Genomic DNA, 18238 nt, shown 5'->3' with positions numbered 1-18238 from the left:
ATTGAGGGATAAACATTGGCCAGGACACCGGGGATAATGCCCCTGCTCTTCTTCGATCTCTTACGTCCACCTGAGAGCGCAGACGGGGCCTCAATTTAACGTCTCATCCGAAAGATGGCACCTCCGACAGTGCAGCACTCCCTCAGCACTGCACTGGGAGTGTCAGCCTAGATTTCTGTGCTACAAATCCCTGGAGTGGGACTTAAACCCACAATATTGTGAGTCAGAGGCGAGTGTGGTACCCACTGAGCCACAGCTAACACGAATTAATAAGATGCATTTCCTCCCGCCCCTCCCCCACTTCATCGTCGTTCTTTTCCTCCTGTTTCGAAATCAACATTTACCCCCGTCTTCAGATACTTTGGTTTTTGCATCACCATCTACACTGTCCCATCAAACACTCTCAGGGCAGGTACAGCATGGGTTAGATACAGAGTAAAGCTCCCTCTACACTGTCCCATCAAACACTCTCAGGGCAGGTACAGCACGGGTTAGAGACAGAGTAAATCTCCCTCTACACTGTCCCATCAAACACTCCCAGGGCAGGTACAGCACGGGTTAGATACAGAGTAAAGCTCCCTCTACACTGTCCCATCAAACACCCCCAGGGCAAGTACAGCACGGGTTAGATACAGAGTAAAGCTCCCTCTACACTGTCCCATCAAACACTCTCAGGGCAGGTACAGCACGGGTTAGATACAGAGTAAAGCTCCCTCTACACTGTCCCATCAAACACTCCCAGGGCAGGTACAGCACGGGTTAGATACAGAGTAAAGCTCCCTCTACACTGTCCCATCAAACACTCTCAGGGCAGGTACAGCACGGGATAGATACAGAGTAAAGCTCCCTCTACACTGTCCCATCAAACACTCCCAGGGCAGGTACAGCACGGGTTAGATACAGAGTAAAGCTCCCTCTACACTGTCCCATCAAACACTCTCAGGGCAGGTACAGCACGGGATAGATACAGAATAAAGCTCCCTCTACACTGTCCCATCAAACACTCTCAGGGCAGGTACAGCACGGGTTAGATACAGAGTAAAGCTCCCTCTACACTATCCCATCAAACAGTCCCAGGGCAGGTACAGCACGGGTTAGATACAGAGTAAAGCTCCCTCTACACTGTCCCATCAAACACTCTCAGGGCAGGTACAGCACGGGTTAGATACAGAGTAAAGCTCCCTCTACACTGTCCCATCAAACACTCTCAGGGCAGGTACAGCACGGGGTTAGATACAGAGTAAAGCTCCCTCTACACTGTCCCATCAAACACTCTCAGGGCAGGTACAGCACAGGGTTAGATACAGAGTAAAGCTCCCTCTACACTATCCCATCAAACAGTCCCAGGGCAGGTACAGCACGGGTTAGATACAGAGTAAAGCTCCCTCTACACTGTCCCATCAAACACTCTCAGGGCAGGTACAGCACGGGTTACATACAGAGTAAAGCTCCCTCTACACTATCCCATCAAACACTCTCAGGGCAGGTACAGCACGGGTTAGATACAGAGTAAAGCTTCCTCTACACTGTCCCATCAAACACTCTCAGGGCAGGTACAGCACGGGTTAGATACAGAGTAAAGCTCCCTCTACACTGTCCCATCAAACACTCCCAGGGCAGGTACAGCACGGGGTTAGATACAGAGTAAAGCTCCCTCTACACTGTCCCATCAAACACTCCCAGGGCAGGTACAGCACGGGGTTAGATACAGAGTAATGCTCCCTCTACACTGTCCCATCAAACACTCAAGGGCAGGTACAGCACGGGTTAGATACAGAGTAAAGCTCCCTCTACACTGTCCCATCAAACACTCCCAGGGCAGGTACAGGACGGGTTAGATACAGAGTAAAGCTCCCTCTGCACTGTCCCATCAAATACTCCCAGGGCAGGTACAGCACGGGTTTAGATACAGAGTAAAGCTCCCTCTGCACTGTCCCATCAAACACTCCCAGGGCAGGTACAGCACGGGTTAGATACAGAGTAAAGCTCCCTCTACACTGCCCATGTTTCTGTACTGGGACAGATGCAGTTCAATGTGGTGAAGTTTGAGGTCATCCACTTTGGACACAACAGAAATAGATCAGAGTAATTTCTAAATGGTGTGAAGCTCGGAACAGTGGAGGTGCAGAGAAATCTAGGGGTCCAAGTACAGAAATCACTAACAGCGAGTGGACCGGTACAACAAATAACTTAACAGGCTAATGGAATGTTGGCCTTTATCTGAAGGGGCCGGAATACACAGGGTGGAAGTTGTGTTACATTTATATAAAGCTCTGGTTAGACCCCATTTAGATACTGTGTTCAGTTCTGGGCCCCGCACCTCAGGTAGGATATATTGGCCTTGGAGGGGGCGCAGCACAAATTCACCAGAATGGTACCAAGGCTGAAAGGGTTCAATTATCAGGACATAAGGAGGAGGGAAGCTCTTGTATCATTTTCCACCATGGATTGTTTTGCTTTGTTAAAGGCGCTATATAAATCCAAGTTGTTGTAGCTTGTATCCAATCATTTGCAGAGCGCTCATCTCTCACTACTTACTTTGCACGATTACTTTGAGGAAATTGATGAAAACGACCAGAGTTCTGTTGTAGGAAATAACACAGTGATTAATGATTATTCATCATACTTTATAATGTGTGTGTGTGATTCTGTGTGATAATATATATTTATATATCTATCTATCTATATATATATAAACGAGTCGACCTGTCTGTCTATCTGTCTGTCTGTCCTCGGGTGTGCGTCTGTCCGGCTATGCGCTCGAAAGTTATAGAGCATACCTACGCGCGCGTTACCTCTGAAGAAAGCTTACGCTTCCGAGATGGTCGTAAGCATATTTACTTTTCGGTCGGACGAAAATTGTTCACGCCTTATGCAAAAAACCTTCAAAATTAAACTCATTATCTGCTACTTAGCATTGATTGACTGACGTCAAGGTTCCACCAATCCTGTGCCGTCATGATTGACAAATCCTACAGTACAGTCCCCTGATGGTTGGCCAATCGGTGTGTGTGTGTGGGCGGGACTAATCGTTTTCATCTCAGGGATCTGGCAGCCATTGTTTCACTGCCATTACTTCAGCTTCCAACTCAAACTACTCTCCTTACCCAGCTTTGAAAAAGTTAGTATCTCTTTTAAAAATAACATAAGATTTACCAAAAATGTTTTATAAGTACTTTCACTTTCATCTTTCTAGGTATTGAAAGGTAGAAATGTTGCTCGGCAGCAGATTCACAAAGGGACACAGACAGGGCCCAAAAGCCTGGGACTCGATTTAAAATGTTGCCCGGCAGCAGATTCACAGAGGGACACAGAGAGGCCCCAAAGCCTGGGACTCGATTTAAACCGCCCGGCCCAAAACAGCCCTGGCAAAGCCGGGCTCCCCCAGCTAGTAATTCATAAGATGATAGTCATTTCCTCAAACTCCCCGCCAATAGTGTTACTCGGAGTGAGGTGACGGCAGTTGGACCCGAGTGAAACATTCGCTGTTACTTTGAGTTTTGTTCAGTGTTTCTTTGACACGAAAACTCACCGTCCTGTTCGGGTATTTCCAAGCTCGGGTTCCAGCGTCGCTTTTGTGCCGGTGACATCCGATTCTTCTGGGCGCTTATGTTTCCACCCTCCGTTTACTCAGCACTGTCTGTATTTGGGGAGTGGTGTTCCGGGACCCCGGGCTTGGCCACTGATGCCCATTGCTGACTTTATTTGGTTGTATTTAGTGAACTTAAGGCAGTGATCAAATGCTCGACCTAAATCGCTCACATTTCACTTTAGTTTAAAATGACATCGGAGGCCCTTAAGTTGCACTGATCTTTCAGAATTTATTCGGACGGTATATCATTTCCTGCCGTTGTATTACACAACCGTCTCATCGCTTTAACACCGCCTCAGACTTACAAAGCACAATTTTGTGCCCTCGACCGTTATCTATAACTGGCTGGAGACTAAAATATATTAGCATTAAATAAACTGCTCAATGACAATGAATCAGATCACAAATTGCTTGTTTAATAATGTTCGAATAACACTGTACATCAACATAGATTTTACTTGGACAATGTAGACACACATCAATCAGTTTGCATGGAAATATTTTAAAAATAACACAGAATAATACAAATTAAAACACATTTCGGTCTGTCGAGCCTGGGTCAAATAAATTACACATTTCAACCAACTTTACAATTTTCAATTTCAGCTTCTGCTTAAACATTTGTCGATACTTTCTTAAACTTTGAAAACTACCATAACTGCATTTTACTGATCATCTGTTCACGAAATCTCATGGGAAACAATTATTCAGTCGCTATATTTATTAGCACAGTATATTTTGTGATAGGCACCTTTACCAACGCAAATGTAGCCAGACTGCATAAAGACAACATCGATTCCAACGATCTCTCACCATCAGAATAAAGGGGCTGTGACAGCTCGGTGGGACAAAGACTCACGGAGATTAAACACATTCTGCAGATGCTGCAGTTTATATCAGAGGGAACATTTTGAAATCCCACCTGACTTGGGCCTTGTAGAAGGTGGAGAGGTTTTGAGGAGTCAGGCTATAAGTCACTCATCACAGAGCACTCTGCATCTGCCCTGCTCTTGTAGCCACATTGTTGATATGTAGGTCCAGTTAAGCTTCTGGGCAATGGTAACTCCCAGGATACTGATGGCGGGCGAACTTGGCAATGGCTGTACCGTTGAATATCAGGAGGTAGCTGGTCCTTTCTCAGTGGAGTTGGTCATTGCTTGGCATTGATAAGCTTGAATGTTAGCAGCCACTTGTCAGCCCAGGCCTGGATGTTGTCCAGCTCCTGCTGTGGGCTGGTATAGGATACAACAATATCTTAGGAGATGTGAATGGAGCTGAACATTTGGAGATTGTCAGCTAATGGTAACGGTATTATACTGGGAATGTTACTGGACCAGTAATCCTGTCGGCCTGGACTAATAACACAGGGGCAAGAGTTCAAATCCCACCTCGGCAGCTAAGTAAAGAAATCTGGAATAAAAAGCTAGAATCAGTAATGGTGACCATGGAACTACCGGATTGTCGTAAAAACTCAGCCTGTTCACTAATGTCCAAAAGCTAGTATCAGTAATGGTGACCATGGAACTACCGGATTGTTGTAAAAACTCAGCCTGTTCACTAATGTCCTTTAGGGAAGGAAATCTGCCGCCCTTACCCGGTCTGGCCTGTATGTAAGTCCAGACCCTCAGCAATGTGGTTGACTCTTAATGGCCCAGCAAGCCACTCAAGGGCAATTAATGCGGGCCTTGCCAGTGATGCCCACATCCCGTGAATGAATACAACAAAACAATGGCCCCACTCAAGACCTTATGACAGAAGCAAGGTTGTTGGTGAAACATCTGGGCCAAGGATCCTGCATCCTGAATAACTCCTGCAGCGATGTCCAGATGGAACCTTCATGCCGTAATCTCAGACAAGTGAGAACCAAATACAATCTTAAACAAAACAAGGCAGTGAAGCCTAAGGCATTCCCTGTCCACACGACATAGAAGATGATAGAAATCTGCCATTAAGGCCCGCAACTCACTGAGTCCTGCTCACAGAAGTTGCTGTCTTGAAAAAGAAAATAAACCTCACAGGAGCTCATGTGATTCAAAGTGTCATTACCAACATGCTTGGGAAAATGCAAATAACGGATGTGCATTTGACGACACCCTCCTTTATTGAGATCACATGCTGCCCTGCTGCCTCACCCTGAAACCCATATTCTGAGGAAACTTGGTGACAGTCGTGTTTCACCAGACCAAGATTGCAGGACAAGGCACATCACCTACAATTAGATCAAACTGCAACAAGGATGTAGTGGGCAAAACAGCTCCATAAAGCCCTGTACAGCCTTGCTAGATACAAATTTCCTTTGCTGCCGATAATATCTCTACCACCAGTCACTGCGTGTTCAAGAGCCAGGCATCCAACTGAAAGTTTCAAAGGCCACTGTGGCAAGTACCAGATGAATGAGAGGGATCTCCCACAACCACAAGTCTTCCATCCAGGATTCTGGAGCATAACTGGCAGTTTTTTTTAATAGGGCCACGAGAACTATCTCTGGATAACTTTACTTTTTCTTTTATTCATTCCTGGGATCTGGGTGTTGCTGGCAAGGCCGGCATTTATTGCCCATCCCTAGTTGCCCTCGAGAAGGTGGTGGTGAGCCGCCTTCTTGAACCGCTGCAGTCCGTGCGGCGATGGAGGAATCTGGGACGTTGGCTGAAAGGTAAGATTCTGTGAGTATGACTATGTTAGGCTGTTGCTTGACTAGCCTGTGGGACAGCTCTCCCAATTTTAGCACAAGTCCCCAGATATTAATGAGGAGGACTTTGTAGGATCGACTGGGCTGGGTGTGCCTTTGTTGTGTCCTAACCTGATGCCTGGGTCGATGCCGGGTGGTCTGTCTGTTTATTTCATTCCTTTTGTATCTTTTTGTACAATAAGAATACAACAGAGTGACTTGCTCGGCCATTTCAGAGTGCAGTTCAGAGTCAACCACATTACTGAACCCCTGAACCACTTCACCACCCCTTGAATCCATTTCCCCACCCCATGGATCAATTTCCCCACCACTGAACACCTTCTCCACTCCTGAACCCTTCCCCACCCCCTGAACCCCCTTCCCCACCCCTGAACCCTTCCCCACCCCCTGAACCCCTTCTCCACCCCCTGAACCTCCTTCCCCACCCCTGAACCCCTTCTCCACGACCTGAACCCAGTACACAAAGGATAACAGGGAACGTTTCACTCCCGTCCTCGATTCTACGGCTCCATCCCCCATTTTATTTCTAGTCACACCTCTCACTATCTCCCTCTGCTGGTGTCTCTCTGTATCACTCACTGTACTCATTCACACCTCTCACTATCTCCCTCTGTTGGTGTCTCTCTGTATCACTCACTGTACTCAGTCACACCTCTCACTATCTCCCTCTGTTGGTGTCTCTCTGTATCACTGTACTCAGTCACACCTCTCACTATTCAATTCAATTCAATTCAAATCGCTTTATTGGCATGACAAGGTACATCTTATATTGCCAAAGCATCGAAAAACATTCATGGTTGTACACAAAAATACAGATCTATCCATACAGTGTATAAACAGATATATCCCTGAGTGTATAAATATACATTCATATAATTTGTATACACTCTTTTCTTATATTTAGTGGTTGTCCCTCTGTTTATGGCAAGCTGTAACATAGTGTGCCGCTAAGGTTACACAATTTCTCTCTTCCCCTAGTAGGTATGGGAGTTTTTGGTCGTCATTCAAATTTCTGAATTCCGGGCATATTTTTGTGAATTTTGGGTAGAAATTCTCCCTTAAGCCCTGATATTTTCTACAAGCTGTGAGGAAGTGCATCTCTGTCTCTGCTGGTGTCTCTCTGTTTCACTCACTGTACTCAGTCACACCGCTCACTATCTCCCTCTGCTGGTGTCTCTCTGTATCACTGTACTCAGTCAAACCTCTCACTATCTCCCTCTGCTGGTTTCTCTCTGTATCAATTCAATTCAATTCAATTCAAATTGCTTTATTGGCATGACAAGGTCCATCTTATGTTGCCAAAGCACCGAAAAAACATCTATGGTTGAACACATAAACGCAGATCTATCCATACAGTGTATAAACAGATATATCCCTGTGTGTATAAATATACACTCATATAATTTGCATAGAATCTTTTCTTAGGTTTAGTGGTTGTCCCTCTGCTTATGGCAAGCTGTAACATAGTTTGCTGCTAAAGTTATGCAACTTCTCTGTTCCCCTAATAGGTATGGGAGTTTTTGGTCTTCATTCAAATTTTTGGATTCAAGGCATATTTTTATGAATTTTGGGTAGAAATTCCCCCTTATGTCCTGATAGTTTCCACAAGCTGTGAGGAAGTGCATCTCTGTCTCCACCACTCCCTGACTGCAGTGAGAGCATATCCTGTCCTCTCTTGGTAGCCGGGTCTGCCTGTGTCTACCTTTTTCGATCGCCAGGCTATCTGTCTGTGTCTGCCTTTTTCGATGGCGAGGCTATGTTCACTAAGTCTGTACATTGTCAAGGTTTTTCTCAGTTTGCTATCCTTTACCATGGTCAGGTAATCAGCCATGTTGTATTGTCTGTTTAGGGCCAAGTAGCAATTGAGTTTGTTTTGGGTTTTTGTTGTTTCTGCCCAATATGACAGATATTTTTCCTTTTGCTTAGTGACGATTGTGTTGGGTCGAATTCTTTGTGTTATGCTGTCACTGTCCTGGGGCTGGTTATTGTTAGTAGTGTTAGTAGTTACTTCACTGAGTCCCAGGACTAGTTGACTGAGGGTATTCTTCTTTATGGTCCTCTCTTGGCATTTCAGGGCTTCGTAATGATAGTAGTGGGGGTTGCTCATTTTTAGGTGTTTCCAAAATTTGGTGGCTCTTTTTTGGATAGTGATTATTAATGGATATTGGCCTAGTTCTGCCCTGCATGCATTGTTTACGGTTTTCCTTTGAGTCCGGAGGATACTTTTACAGAATTCTGCATGTAGGATCTCAATTGGGTGTTTGTCCCATTTTACAAATTCTTGTTGTGTTAGCGGTCCCCACACCTCACTGCCATAGAGTGCAATTGGTTCAATTACTGATTTAAAAATTTTGAGCCAAATGCTAATTGGGATTTCTATTTGGATTGATTTTTTAATGGCATAGAAAGCCCTTCTTGCTTTCTCTTTCAGTTCATTCACAGCCAGATGAAAATTTCCCGTAGAACTGATTTTTAAGCCCAAGTATGTGTAGTTAGTGGTTTGTTCAATTTTGGTTGTTCCTAGTGTGAAATTTATTTTGGGTCCCTGATGTCTGGATCTTTGCTGGAACACAAGGACTTTGGTTTTTTGGGGATTTATTGTCAGGGCCCAGGTCTGGCAGAACGACTCCAGCAGATCCAGGTTCTGCTGTAGGCCCTCCTTAGTTGGTGACTGTAGAACCAGGTCATCTGCATAGAGGAGGAATTTAACCTTGGATTCATATAGGGTGAGGCCGGGTGCTGTAGATTGTTCGAGTAGTTTTGCCAATTCATTTATGTAAATATTAAAGAGTGTCGGTGAGATGGGTGAGCCCTGCGTCACCCCCCGCCCCTGTGGGAAGTATTTTGTTTGTTTGTCTCCAATTTTAACTGCACATTTATTGTTTGTATACATTGATTTAATTACATCATATGTTTTTGCCCCTACCCCGCTTTCGATAAGTTTCAGGAATAGACCATCGTGCCAGATGGAATCGAAAGCCTTCTGGAAATCTATAAAGCATGCGAAGATTTTGCTTTGTTTTGATGAACATGTTTGTCAATTAGGGTCTGTAGGATGAAGATATGATCTGATGTTCTATAGTTTGGTAGGAATCCAATTTGGCTTTTACTCAAGACATTGTGCTCCTCAAGGAAGTTTATAAGTCTTTTGTTTATGATACTACAGAATACCTTCCCCAGGTTACTGTTTACACAGATGCCTCGATAGTTATTTGGGTCGACTTTGTCCCCACTTTTGTATATGGGCGTTATGAGTCCTTTGTTCCAGATATCAGGGAAGTAACCGACACTCAGAACCAAGTTGAAGAGTTTTAGGATAGCCAGTTTCATTTTATCGTCTGTGTGTTTAATCATCTCGCTTAGGATGCCGTCTGCACCACAAGCTTTTCCTGGTCGCAGGTCCTTGAGTTTTTCAAATAGTTCTTTTTCTGTTATTATGGAGTCTAGCGGGTTTTGGTTATCTTTTATGGCCATTTCGAGCTTTTCCAGTTTTTTTGCATATTTGGTGTTGCTCTGGCGTTAGTGTGTTTTTCTTGTATAATTTTTCAAAGTGGTTTTCCCATGTGTCTCCATTTTGAATGGCCAATTCGTCATGTTGTTTTTTGTGTAATGTATTCCAGTTGTCCCAGAAACAATTGGAATCAATGGATTCCTCAATGGAGCTGAGTGTATTCTTAATATACTGCTCTTTTTTGGTTCTGAGTGTGTTTCTGTATTGTGTTAGTGTCTGACAATACGTAAGGTGTAATTCCTCGTTTTCTGGCTGTCTGTGTTTTTGGTTTGATATTTTTCTAAGTTTTTTCCTCATGTTATGGCAATCTGGGTCAAACCATTTTTCATAGTTTTTTGTTTTGGGTTTGTTCTTGCGAGCTTTCAAGTTTGACCTTGTTGCCAAATTATCAAAAATATTATTTAGGTTATTCGCTGCCCGGTTTACGCCTTCTTTATTGTGAGTGTATATGTTTTCCAGAAAGGTGTCCAAGAGAGCTTGAGTTGATTGATTGCTAATTGCTTTCTGGTATTTTTCCGTGCTGTTTTTGGCCCATCTGTACGATTTTTTGATGTTGTACAGCTTACTGGGTTGTGTTTCTGTGTTGGTTGTTTCTGTCTTTTTAAGATACATAGTAATTTGACTGTGGTCTGACAGTGTTGTTTGTGGTTTGACTGTGAATGCTCTGAAAGAGGATGGGTCCAAATCCATAATCATATAGTCTACGGTGCTACAGCCAAGAGGTGAGCAATAGGTCGATCTTCCTAGGAGGTCTCCCATGAACCTACCATTGACAATGTACAGACTCAGGCTTCGACAGAGCTGCAGGAGCTGTTTTCCATTAGTATTTGTCTGTTTGTCACAGTTATGCCTGTATGGATGGGAAGGGATATTGAAGTGGTTATTCCCAAATATGTAATTGTTTCCCTGATTATTGGTGAAGTCTGGTTCTTCACCAGTTCTTGAATTGAGGTCACCACAGAACAACACATTCCCCTGGGCCTGGAATTGGATAATCTCCCTCTCAATGTTGGAGAAGGTGTCCTCTTTAAAGTACGGGGATTCCATTGGGGGGATATAGAGTGCGCAAATGAAAACATCTTGAGTGTTAGAGATAATCCCCCTCTCAATTTTGAGCCACATGTGGTTTTTGTCCTTTTTTATAAATTTGATGCAATTCTTAAGCTCTGTTTTAAACCAAATCAGTATGCCTCCAGAGTCTCTGCCTTGGGTTACTCCTGGCAATTTATTGGAGGGGACCACCAGCTCTGTGTACTCTTGGGGACGGCCAGTGTGTCCTTCTCCTCTATACCAAGTTTCCTGTAAAATGATAATATCCAGATCTTTAGTTTCATCTATGAACTCTGGGGTCCTACTCTTCACGTTGAGCACTGAAGAGCGTAGACCTTGGATATTCCAGGTCAAAATATATAAGGATTTCATGTTAAGTTTGGTCTTTTACTATGATAGGTTAAAGAATGATATGTGTTTGTCGTGTCTAAATGGGGGAAAAAAAGATCATCTCAATTGTCTATAAATGCTAATACTACTTGGTTACAACTATTTCTAGTAACTAGTCCTTTCATTTTCTGATCCATAAGGCGGAAGTAGATGCTGCTGCACGTCTGCCTAGTGTCTCTTAATGGATTGTCTCTGCCTGAGGTATTGCGTACACCCTGTGCATCTCTCCCTCTGTCTGGTTGGGGGCGGTCCTGTTCCCCTGTAGGACAGGAGTGGTGCAGGTTTGATATTGTTGTTGTGCATGGGGATCCTCTCTGGTCCCGGTTGGTGTGGTGGTGGTCTCTGTAGTAGTCCTGGTATGTACCCCGCTGATCTCTGGTGGTCGGGGGGTGTCCTCCTGGAGTCTGGGTATGGACCCAGTTAAAAGCGACGTCCTTCAGGGCTTTAGCAAAGATCGATATTCATTTCCTGTGGATATGGGCGTGGTCATGAAGACATTCCACATTGAGGGTGGGGTGTTGGGCCAGGTGCACGTTGTGTTTTAATTCACAGTCTCTTGCTATGCTGGCATTTATCTCACGAGTTGTTTTGTTGTTAAAGTCTGTTCTCGGCAATATTGTGGAAACAGTGGAAACCTCTCTCTATCTCCCTCTGTTGGTGTCTCACTGTATCACTCACTGTACAAAGTCACACCTCACACTATCTCCCTCTGTTGGTGTCTCTCTGTATCACTCACTGTACTCAGTCACACCTCTCACTATCTCCCTCTGCTGGTGTCTCTCTGTATCACTGTACTCAGTCACACCTCTCTCTATCTCCCTCTGTTGGTGTCTCTCTGTATCACTCACTGTACTCAGTCACACCTCTCGCTATCTCACTCTGCTGGTGTCTCTCTGTATCACTCACTGTACTCAGTCACACCTCTCACTATCTCCCTCTGCTGGTGTCTCTCTGTATCACTGTACTAAGTCCCCCTCTCTCTATCTCCCTCTGCTGGTGTCTCTCTGTATCACTCACTGTACTCAGTCACACCTCTCACTATCTCACTCTGCTGGTGTCTCTCTGTATCACTCACTGTACTCAGTCACACCTCTCACTATCTCACTCTACTGGTGTCTCTCTGTGTCACTGTACTCAGTCACACCTCTCTCTATCTCCCTCTGCTGGTGTCTCTCTGTATCACTGTACTCAGTCACACCTCTCTCTATCTCCCTCTGCTGGTGTCTCTCTGTATCACTCACTGTACTCAGTCACACCTCTCACTATCTCCCTCTGCTGGTGTCTCTCTGTATCACTCACTGTACTCAGTCACACCTCTCTCTATCTCCCTCTGTTGGTGTCTCTCTGTATCACTCACTGTACTCAGTCACACCTCTCACTATCTCCCTCTGCTGGTGTCTCTCTGTATCACTGTACTCAGTCACACCGCTCTCTATCTCCCTCTGCTGGTGTCTCTCTGTCGTCATATTATTAAAAGGATATAGAGGCACTGGAGAGGGTTGGAGAAGATTTACAAGGATGATACCAGAAATGCGAGGGTATATACATCAGGAAAGGATGAACAGGCTGGGTCTTTTTCCTCTTGCAAAAAGGGTGACCTAATAGAGGACTTTAAAATTATGAAAAATTTTGATAGAGTGGGTACAGAGAGAATGTTCCCACTTGTGAGGAAGAGCATAACTAGAGGCCATCACTGTAAGATAGTCACCAAGAAATCCAAAAGGGAATTCAGAAGAAACTTCTTCACCCAAAGAATGGTGAGAATGTGGAACTCGCTACCACAGGGAGTGGTTGAAGCGAATAGTAGAGATTCATTTAAGGGGAGGCTAGACAAGCATATGAGGGAGAAGGGAATCGAGGGTTATGCTGCTGGATTTAGATGAGGAAAGACGGGAGGAGGCTCGAGTGGAGCATAAACGCCGACATTGACTGGTTGGGCCGAATGGCCTGTTTCTGTGCTGTGCATCCTATGTCATCCTATCTAACCCCTCCCTCTCTCCCTTCTGTTGGTGTCTCTCTCCACACAGTTGAGAAGGAACATTGGAAGCGTTAACAGGAACAGAAAAAAATACTAATTTCACTCCTGAAACAAAATCAAAATATGTTTTTTAACTGACTAACGTTGTGTACATATGATGGCTCGCAGACGGTGGCCAGAGGTTGAACTGAAATACAGCACTGTTGTATCTTCCTGTGCCAAGTAAAGAAACATTGTAAAATAGACAGATATAACGTGGTCATGACAAATGTAACATCAAAGTGTGTTCAATGATTCACCATCAGCCATTAAAACTGCAAGGCATTATATTTCACTCACCTCTCTTCACATGAGTAGAATGGACTTATATTCTGTGGCATTTAGAAGAATGAGAGGGGATCTTATTGAAATGTGTAAAATTCTTGGAGGGCTTCGCAGAGAAGATGCTGAGAGGATGTTTCCCCTGGCTGGAGAGTCTATAACTTGGGATCATAGTCTCAGGATAAGGGGTCAGCCATTTAGGACTGAGATGATAAGAAATTCCTTCACTCAGAGGGATGTGAATCTTTGGCATTCTTTACCTCAGAGGGCTGTGGATGCTGAGTCCATTGAGCATATTCAAGACTGGGATTGATAGTTTTTTGGATACGAAGGGAATCAAGGGATATGGGGATGGGGCGGGAAAGTGAAGTTGATGTGGAAGATCAGCCCTGATCTTATTGAATGGCGGAGCAGGCTGGAGGGGCCGAATGGCCTACTCCTGCTCCTATTTCTTATGTTCACTTGACAACGATAGCAATAAAGAAAGCATGTGTGGCAAATATGGACAGATGGAGACAGGTAAGAGCAAGGAGTCCAGCTAAAGCTTCTCCTGTTGGGGGTGAGAGACACAAACACAGACACACACACACACTATATATAACAGTAATGGTTCCTGTTGAATCGTTTTGCAGTTTGCCTCCTAAACAACCCAAAATTCTGCTGTTGCAGTTTGCTGGGATTGACAGCTGAGCATTTACGCTTTGAGGTAACTTTATGTCAAGATTTGATGATGTCCTATATTTTTGGTCCTTTCACAAGGCTGACTAACCAAACGCTGCTGATTTTTTAAGGAACTAGTTTTCCAAAATACTACAGTCCTGAGTCATACACATTGATAATATATCACGATGGAGGCACTTTTCTACGCTGTCTACTTCTTAACTCTCGTTCCACCTGGTAAGTTTTAGATATTTAAAGTTTAATACATTAACGGGATAGAGGCAATGCAACTAAACTTCGGCAGGTTTCTACATTGTGTTTCTCAATGACAGAAAAATGCTTTTCCTCATACAAAATATATCTTCTTGTTTCTAATGTGCACTGGTTAGTCCTCAGCTGGCGTATTTCAATCAATTCTGGGCACCACACATTAAGAAGTATCTGCAGAAGAGATTTACTAGAATGGTATCAGGAATGAGGGACTACAGTTACGTGGAGGGACTGGAGAAGGTGGGATTGTTCTCCTTAGAGCAGAGAACGTTTGGAAGCAAATCAATAGCTGTTTTCAAAATCATGAAGGGTTTTGATAGAGTAAATAAGGAGAAACAGCTTCCAGTGGCAGAGGACACAGATTTAAGGTGATTGGCAAAAGAACCAGAGGGGAGATGAGGAAAACATTTTTTTTACACAGCGAGTTGTTGTGATCTGGAATGTGCTGCCCGAAAGACCGGTGGGAGCAGATTCAATAATAACTTTCAAAAGGGAATTGAATAAATACTTGAAGAGTAAAAAAATGACAGGGCTTTGGGGAAAGAGCAGGAGGACTGGGACTTATTGGATAGCTTTAGCAAAGAGCCGGCACAGACACGGTGGGCCGAATGGCCTCCTTCTGTGCTGTATCATTCTATGGTTCTCTGACTCTTGGTGCAAATTTGCACGTAAAAATTGTCACAGCATATTTTGAAAGTATAAAGTTTTAAGCCTTCAGAGTCAGTGATGGGGAGTCATGAGTTTAAATTTGTCAGTATGATGTTATGGAGAGAGGTTAGGAAACATTCTTGATACGCGATTATTGGAGCACGGGATATGTTGCCACAGTGAGGAGCTGAAGGGAGAGAGCGGGGCAGTGGGATTAGTTTGGGATTGATACTGGGCTATGGGGAGAGAGCGGGGCAGTGCGATTAGTTTGGGATTGATCGAGGGTTATAGGGAGAGAGCGGGGCAATGGGATTAGTTTGGGATTGATCGAGGGTTACAGGGAGAGATCGGGGCAGTGCGATTAGTTTCGGATTGATACAGGGCTATGGGGAGAGAGCGGGGCAGTGTGATTAGTTTGGGATTGATCGAGGGTTACAGGGAGAGAGTGGGCAGTGGGATTAGTTTGGGATTGATCGAGGGTTACAGGGTGAGAGTGGGGCAGTGGGATTAGTTTGGGATTGATCGAGGGTTATAGGGAGAGAGTGGGGCAGTGGGATTAGTTTGGGATTGATCGAGGGTTACAGGGCGAGAGTGGGTCAGTGCGATTAGTTTGGGATTGATCGAGGGTTACAGGGAGAGAGTGGGACAGTGCAATTAGTTTGGGATTGATCGAAGGTTATAGGGAGAGAGTGGGGCAGTGGGATTAGTTTGGGATTGATCGAGGGTTACAGGGCGAGAGTGGGGCAGTGGGATTAGTTTGGGATTGATACAGGGCTATGGGGAGAGAGCAGGGCAGTGGGATTAGTTTGGGGATTAAGACAGGGCTATCGGGAGAGAGAGGGTCAGTGGGATTAGTTTGAGATTGACACAGGGCTATGGGGAGACAGCGGGGCAGTGGGATTAGTTTGGGATTGATACTGCACTATGGGGAGAGAGCAGGGCAGTGGGATTAGTTTGGGATTGATACTGGGCTATGGGGAGAGAGCGGGGCAGTGGGATTAGTTTGAGATTGATACAGGGCTATGGGGAGAGAGTGGGGCAGTGCGATTAGTTTGGGATTGATACAGGGCTATGGAGAAAGAGTGGGGCAGTGGGGTTAGTTTGGGATTGATCAAGGGTTAGAGGGAGAGAGCGGGGCAATGGGATTAGTTTGGGATTGATCGAGGGTTACAGGGAGAGAGTGGGGCAGTGGGATTAGTTTGGGATTGATCGAGGGTTACAGGGAGAGAGTGGGGCAGTGGGATTAGATTGGGATTGATTGTGGGTTACAGGGCGAGAGTGGGACAGTGCGATTAGTTTGGGATTGATCGAAGGTTACAGGCAGAGAGTGGGGCAGTGGGATTAGTTTGGGATTGATACAGGGTACGGAGAAACAGCGGGGCAGTGGGGTTAGTTTGTGATTGATACAGGGCTATGGGGTAAGAGCGGGGCAATGGGGTTAGTTTGCGATTGATACAAGGCTATGGGGTAAGAGCAGGGCAATGGGGTTAGTTTGCGATTGATACAGGGCTATGGGGTAAGAGCGGGGCAATGGGGTTAGTTTGCGATTGATACAGGGCTATGGCGTAAGAGCGGGGCAATGGGGTTAGTTTGCGATTGATACAGGGCTATGGGGTAAGAGCGGGGCAATGGGGTTAGTTTGCGATTGATACAGGGCTATGGGGAGAGAGCGGGGCAGTGCGATTAGTTTGGGATTGATCGAGGGTTACAGGGAGAGAGCGTGGCAGTGGGATTAGTTTGGGATTGATCGAGGGTTACAGGGAGAGAGTGGGGCAGTGGGATTAGTTTGGGATTGATCGAGGGTTACAGGGCAAGTGTGGGGCAGTGGGATTAGTTTGGGATTGATCGAGGGTTATAGGGCGAGAGAGAGACAGTGCGATTAGTTTGGGATTGATCGAGGGTTTATAGGCAGAGAGCGGGGCAGTGGGATTAGTTTGGGATTGATCGAGAGTTACAGGGCTAGAGTGGGGCAGTACGATTAGTTTGGGATTGATACAGGGTATGGAGAAACAGCGGGGCAGTAGGGTTAGTTTGGGATTGATACAGGGCTATGGGGAAAGAGCAGGGCAATGGGGTTAGTATGGGATTGATACAGGGCTATGGGGAGAGAGTGGGGCAGTGGGATTAGTTTGGGATTGATAAAGGTCTATGGGGAGAGAGCGGGGCAGTGGGATTAGTTTGTGATTGATACAGGGCTATGGGGAGAGAGCAGGGCAGTGGGATTAGTTTGGGGATTAAGAAAGGGCTATCGGGAGAGAGCGGGTCAGTGGGATTAGTTTGGGATTGATACTGGGCTATGGGGAGAGTGCGGGGCAGTGGGATTAGTTTGGTATTGATGCAGGGCTATGGGGAGAGAGCGGGGCAGTGGGATTAGTTTGGGATTGATACTGGGCTATGTGGAGAGAATGGGGCAGTAGGGTTAGTTTGGGGATTGATACAGGGCTATGGGAGAGAGCGGGGCAGTGGGATTAGTTTGGGGATTAATACAGGGCTATGGGGAGAGTGCGGGGCTGTGGGATTAGTTTGGGATTGATACAAAGCTATGGGGAGAGAGCAGGGCAGTGGGATTAGTTTGGGATTGATACAGGGCTATGTGGAGAGAGCGGGGCAGTGAGATTAGTTTGGGATTGATACTGGGCTATGGTGAGAGAGCAGGGCAGTGGGATTAGTTTGGGATTGATACAGGGCTATGGGGAGAGAGCGGGGCAGTGGGATTAGTTTACGGATTGACACAGGGCTATGGGGAGAGAGCGGGGCAGTGGGTTTAGTTTGAGATTGATACAGGGCTATGGGGAGAGAGCAGGGCAGTCGGATTAGTTTGGGATTGATACAGGGCTATGGGGAGAGAGCGGGGCAGTGGGATTAGTTTACGGATTGACACAGGGCTATGGGGAGAGAGCGGGGCAGTGGGTTTAGTTTGAGATTGATACAGGGCTATGGGGAGAGAGCAGGGCAGTCGGATTAGTTTGAGATTGATACAGGGCTATGGGGAGAGTGCGGGGCAGAGGGATTAGTTTCGGGATTGATACAGGGCTATCGGGCGAGAGCGAGGCACTGGGAATAGTTTGGGATTGATACAGGGATGTGGGGAGAGAGCGGGGCAGTGGGATTCATTTGCAGATTGATACA

At 45.5% G+C, this 18238-nt stretch overlaps 2 protein-coding genes across 2 annotated transcripts in view; one reads left to right on the top strand and one right to left on the bottom strand.

Moving 5' to 3' along the window:
- Positions 1-18238, bottom strand: part of LOC147109830 (uncharacterized) — a 127747-nt gene that overhangs the window by 13584 nt on the left and 95925 nt on the right. Inside the window, exon 8 of the mRNA XM_086003897.1 lies at positions 2539-2582. Coding sequence (XP_085860023.1) covers positions 2539-2582 — 44 coding nt within the window. The remainder of the gene's footprint in view (positions 1-2538; positions 2583-18238) is intronic.
- The window catches only part of LOC147109831 (uncharacterized), a 296962-nt gene that overhangs the window by 253009 nt on the left and 25715 nt on the right, over positions 1-18238 (top strand). The window lies entirely within an intron of this gene.

This window comes from Somniosus microcephalus, chromosome 12 (assembly GCF_052327205.1).
Source record: "Somniosus microcephalus isolate GS21.2 chromosome 12, FLI_Smic_1.0, whole genome shotgun sequence".
NCBI lineage: Eukaryota > Metazoa > Chordata > Chondrichthyes > Squaliformes > Somniosidae > Somniosus > Somniosus microcephalus.
The sequence above is the reverse complement of the archived record's forward strand: the minus strand, read 5'-3'. Positions and strand labels throughout refer to the sequence as shown.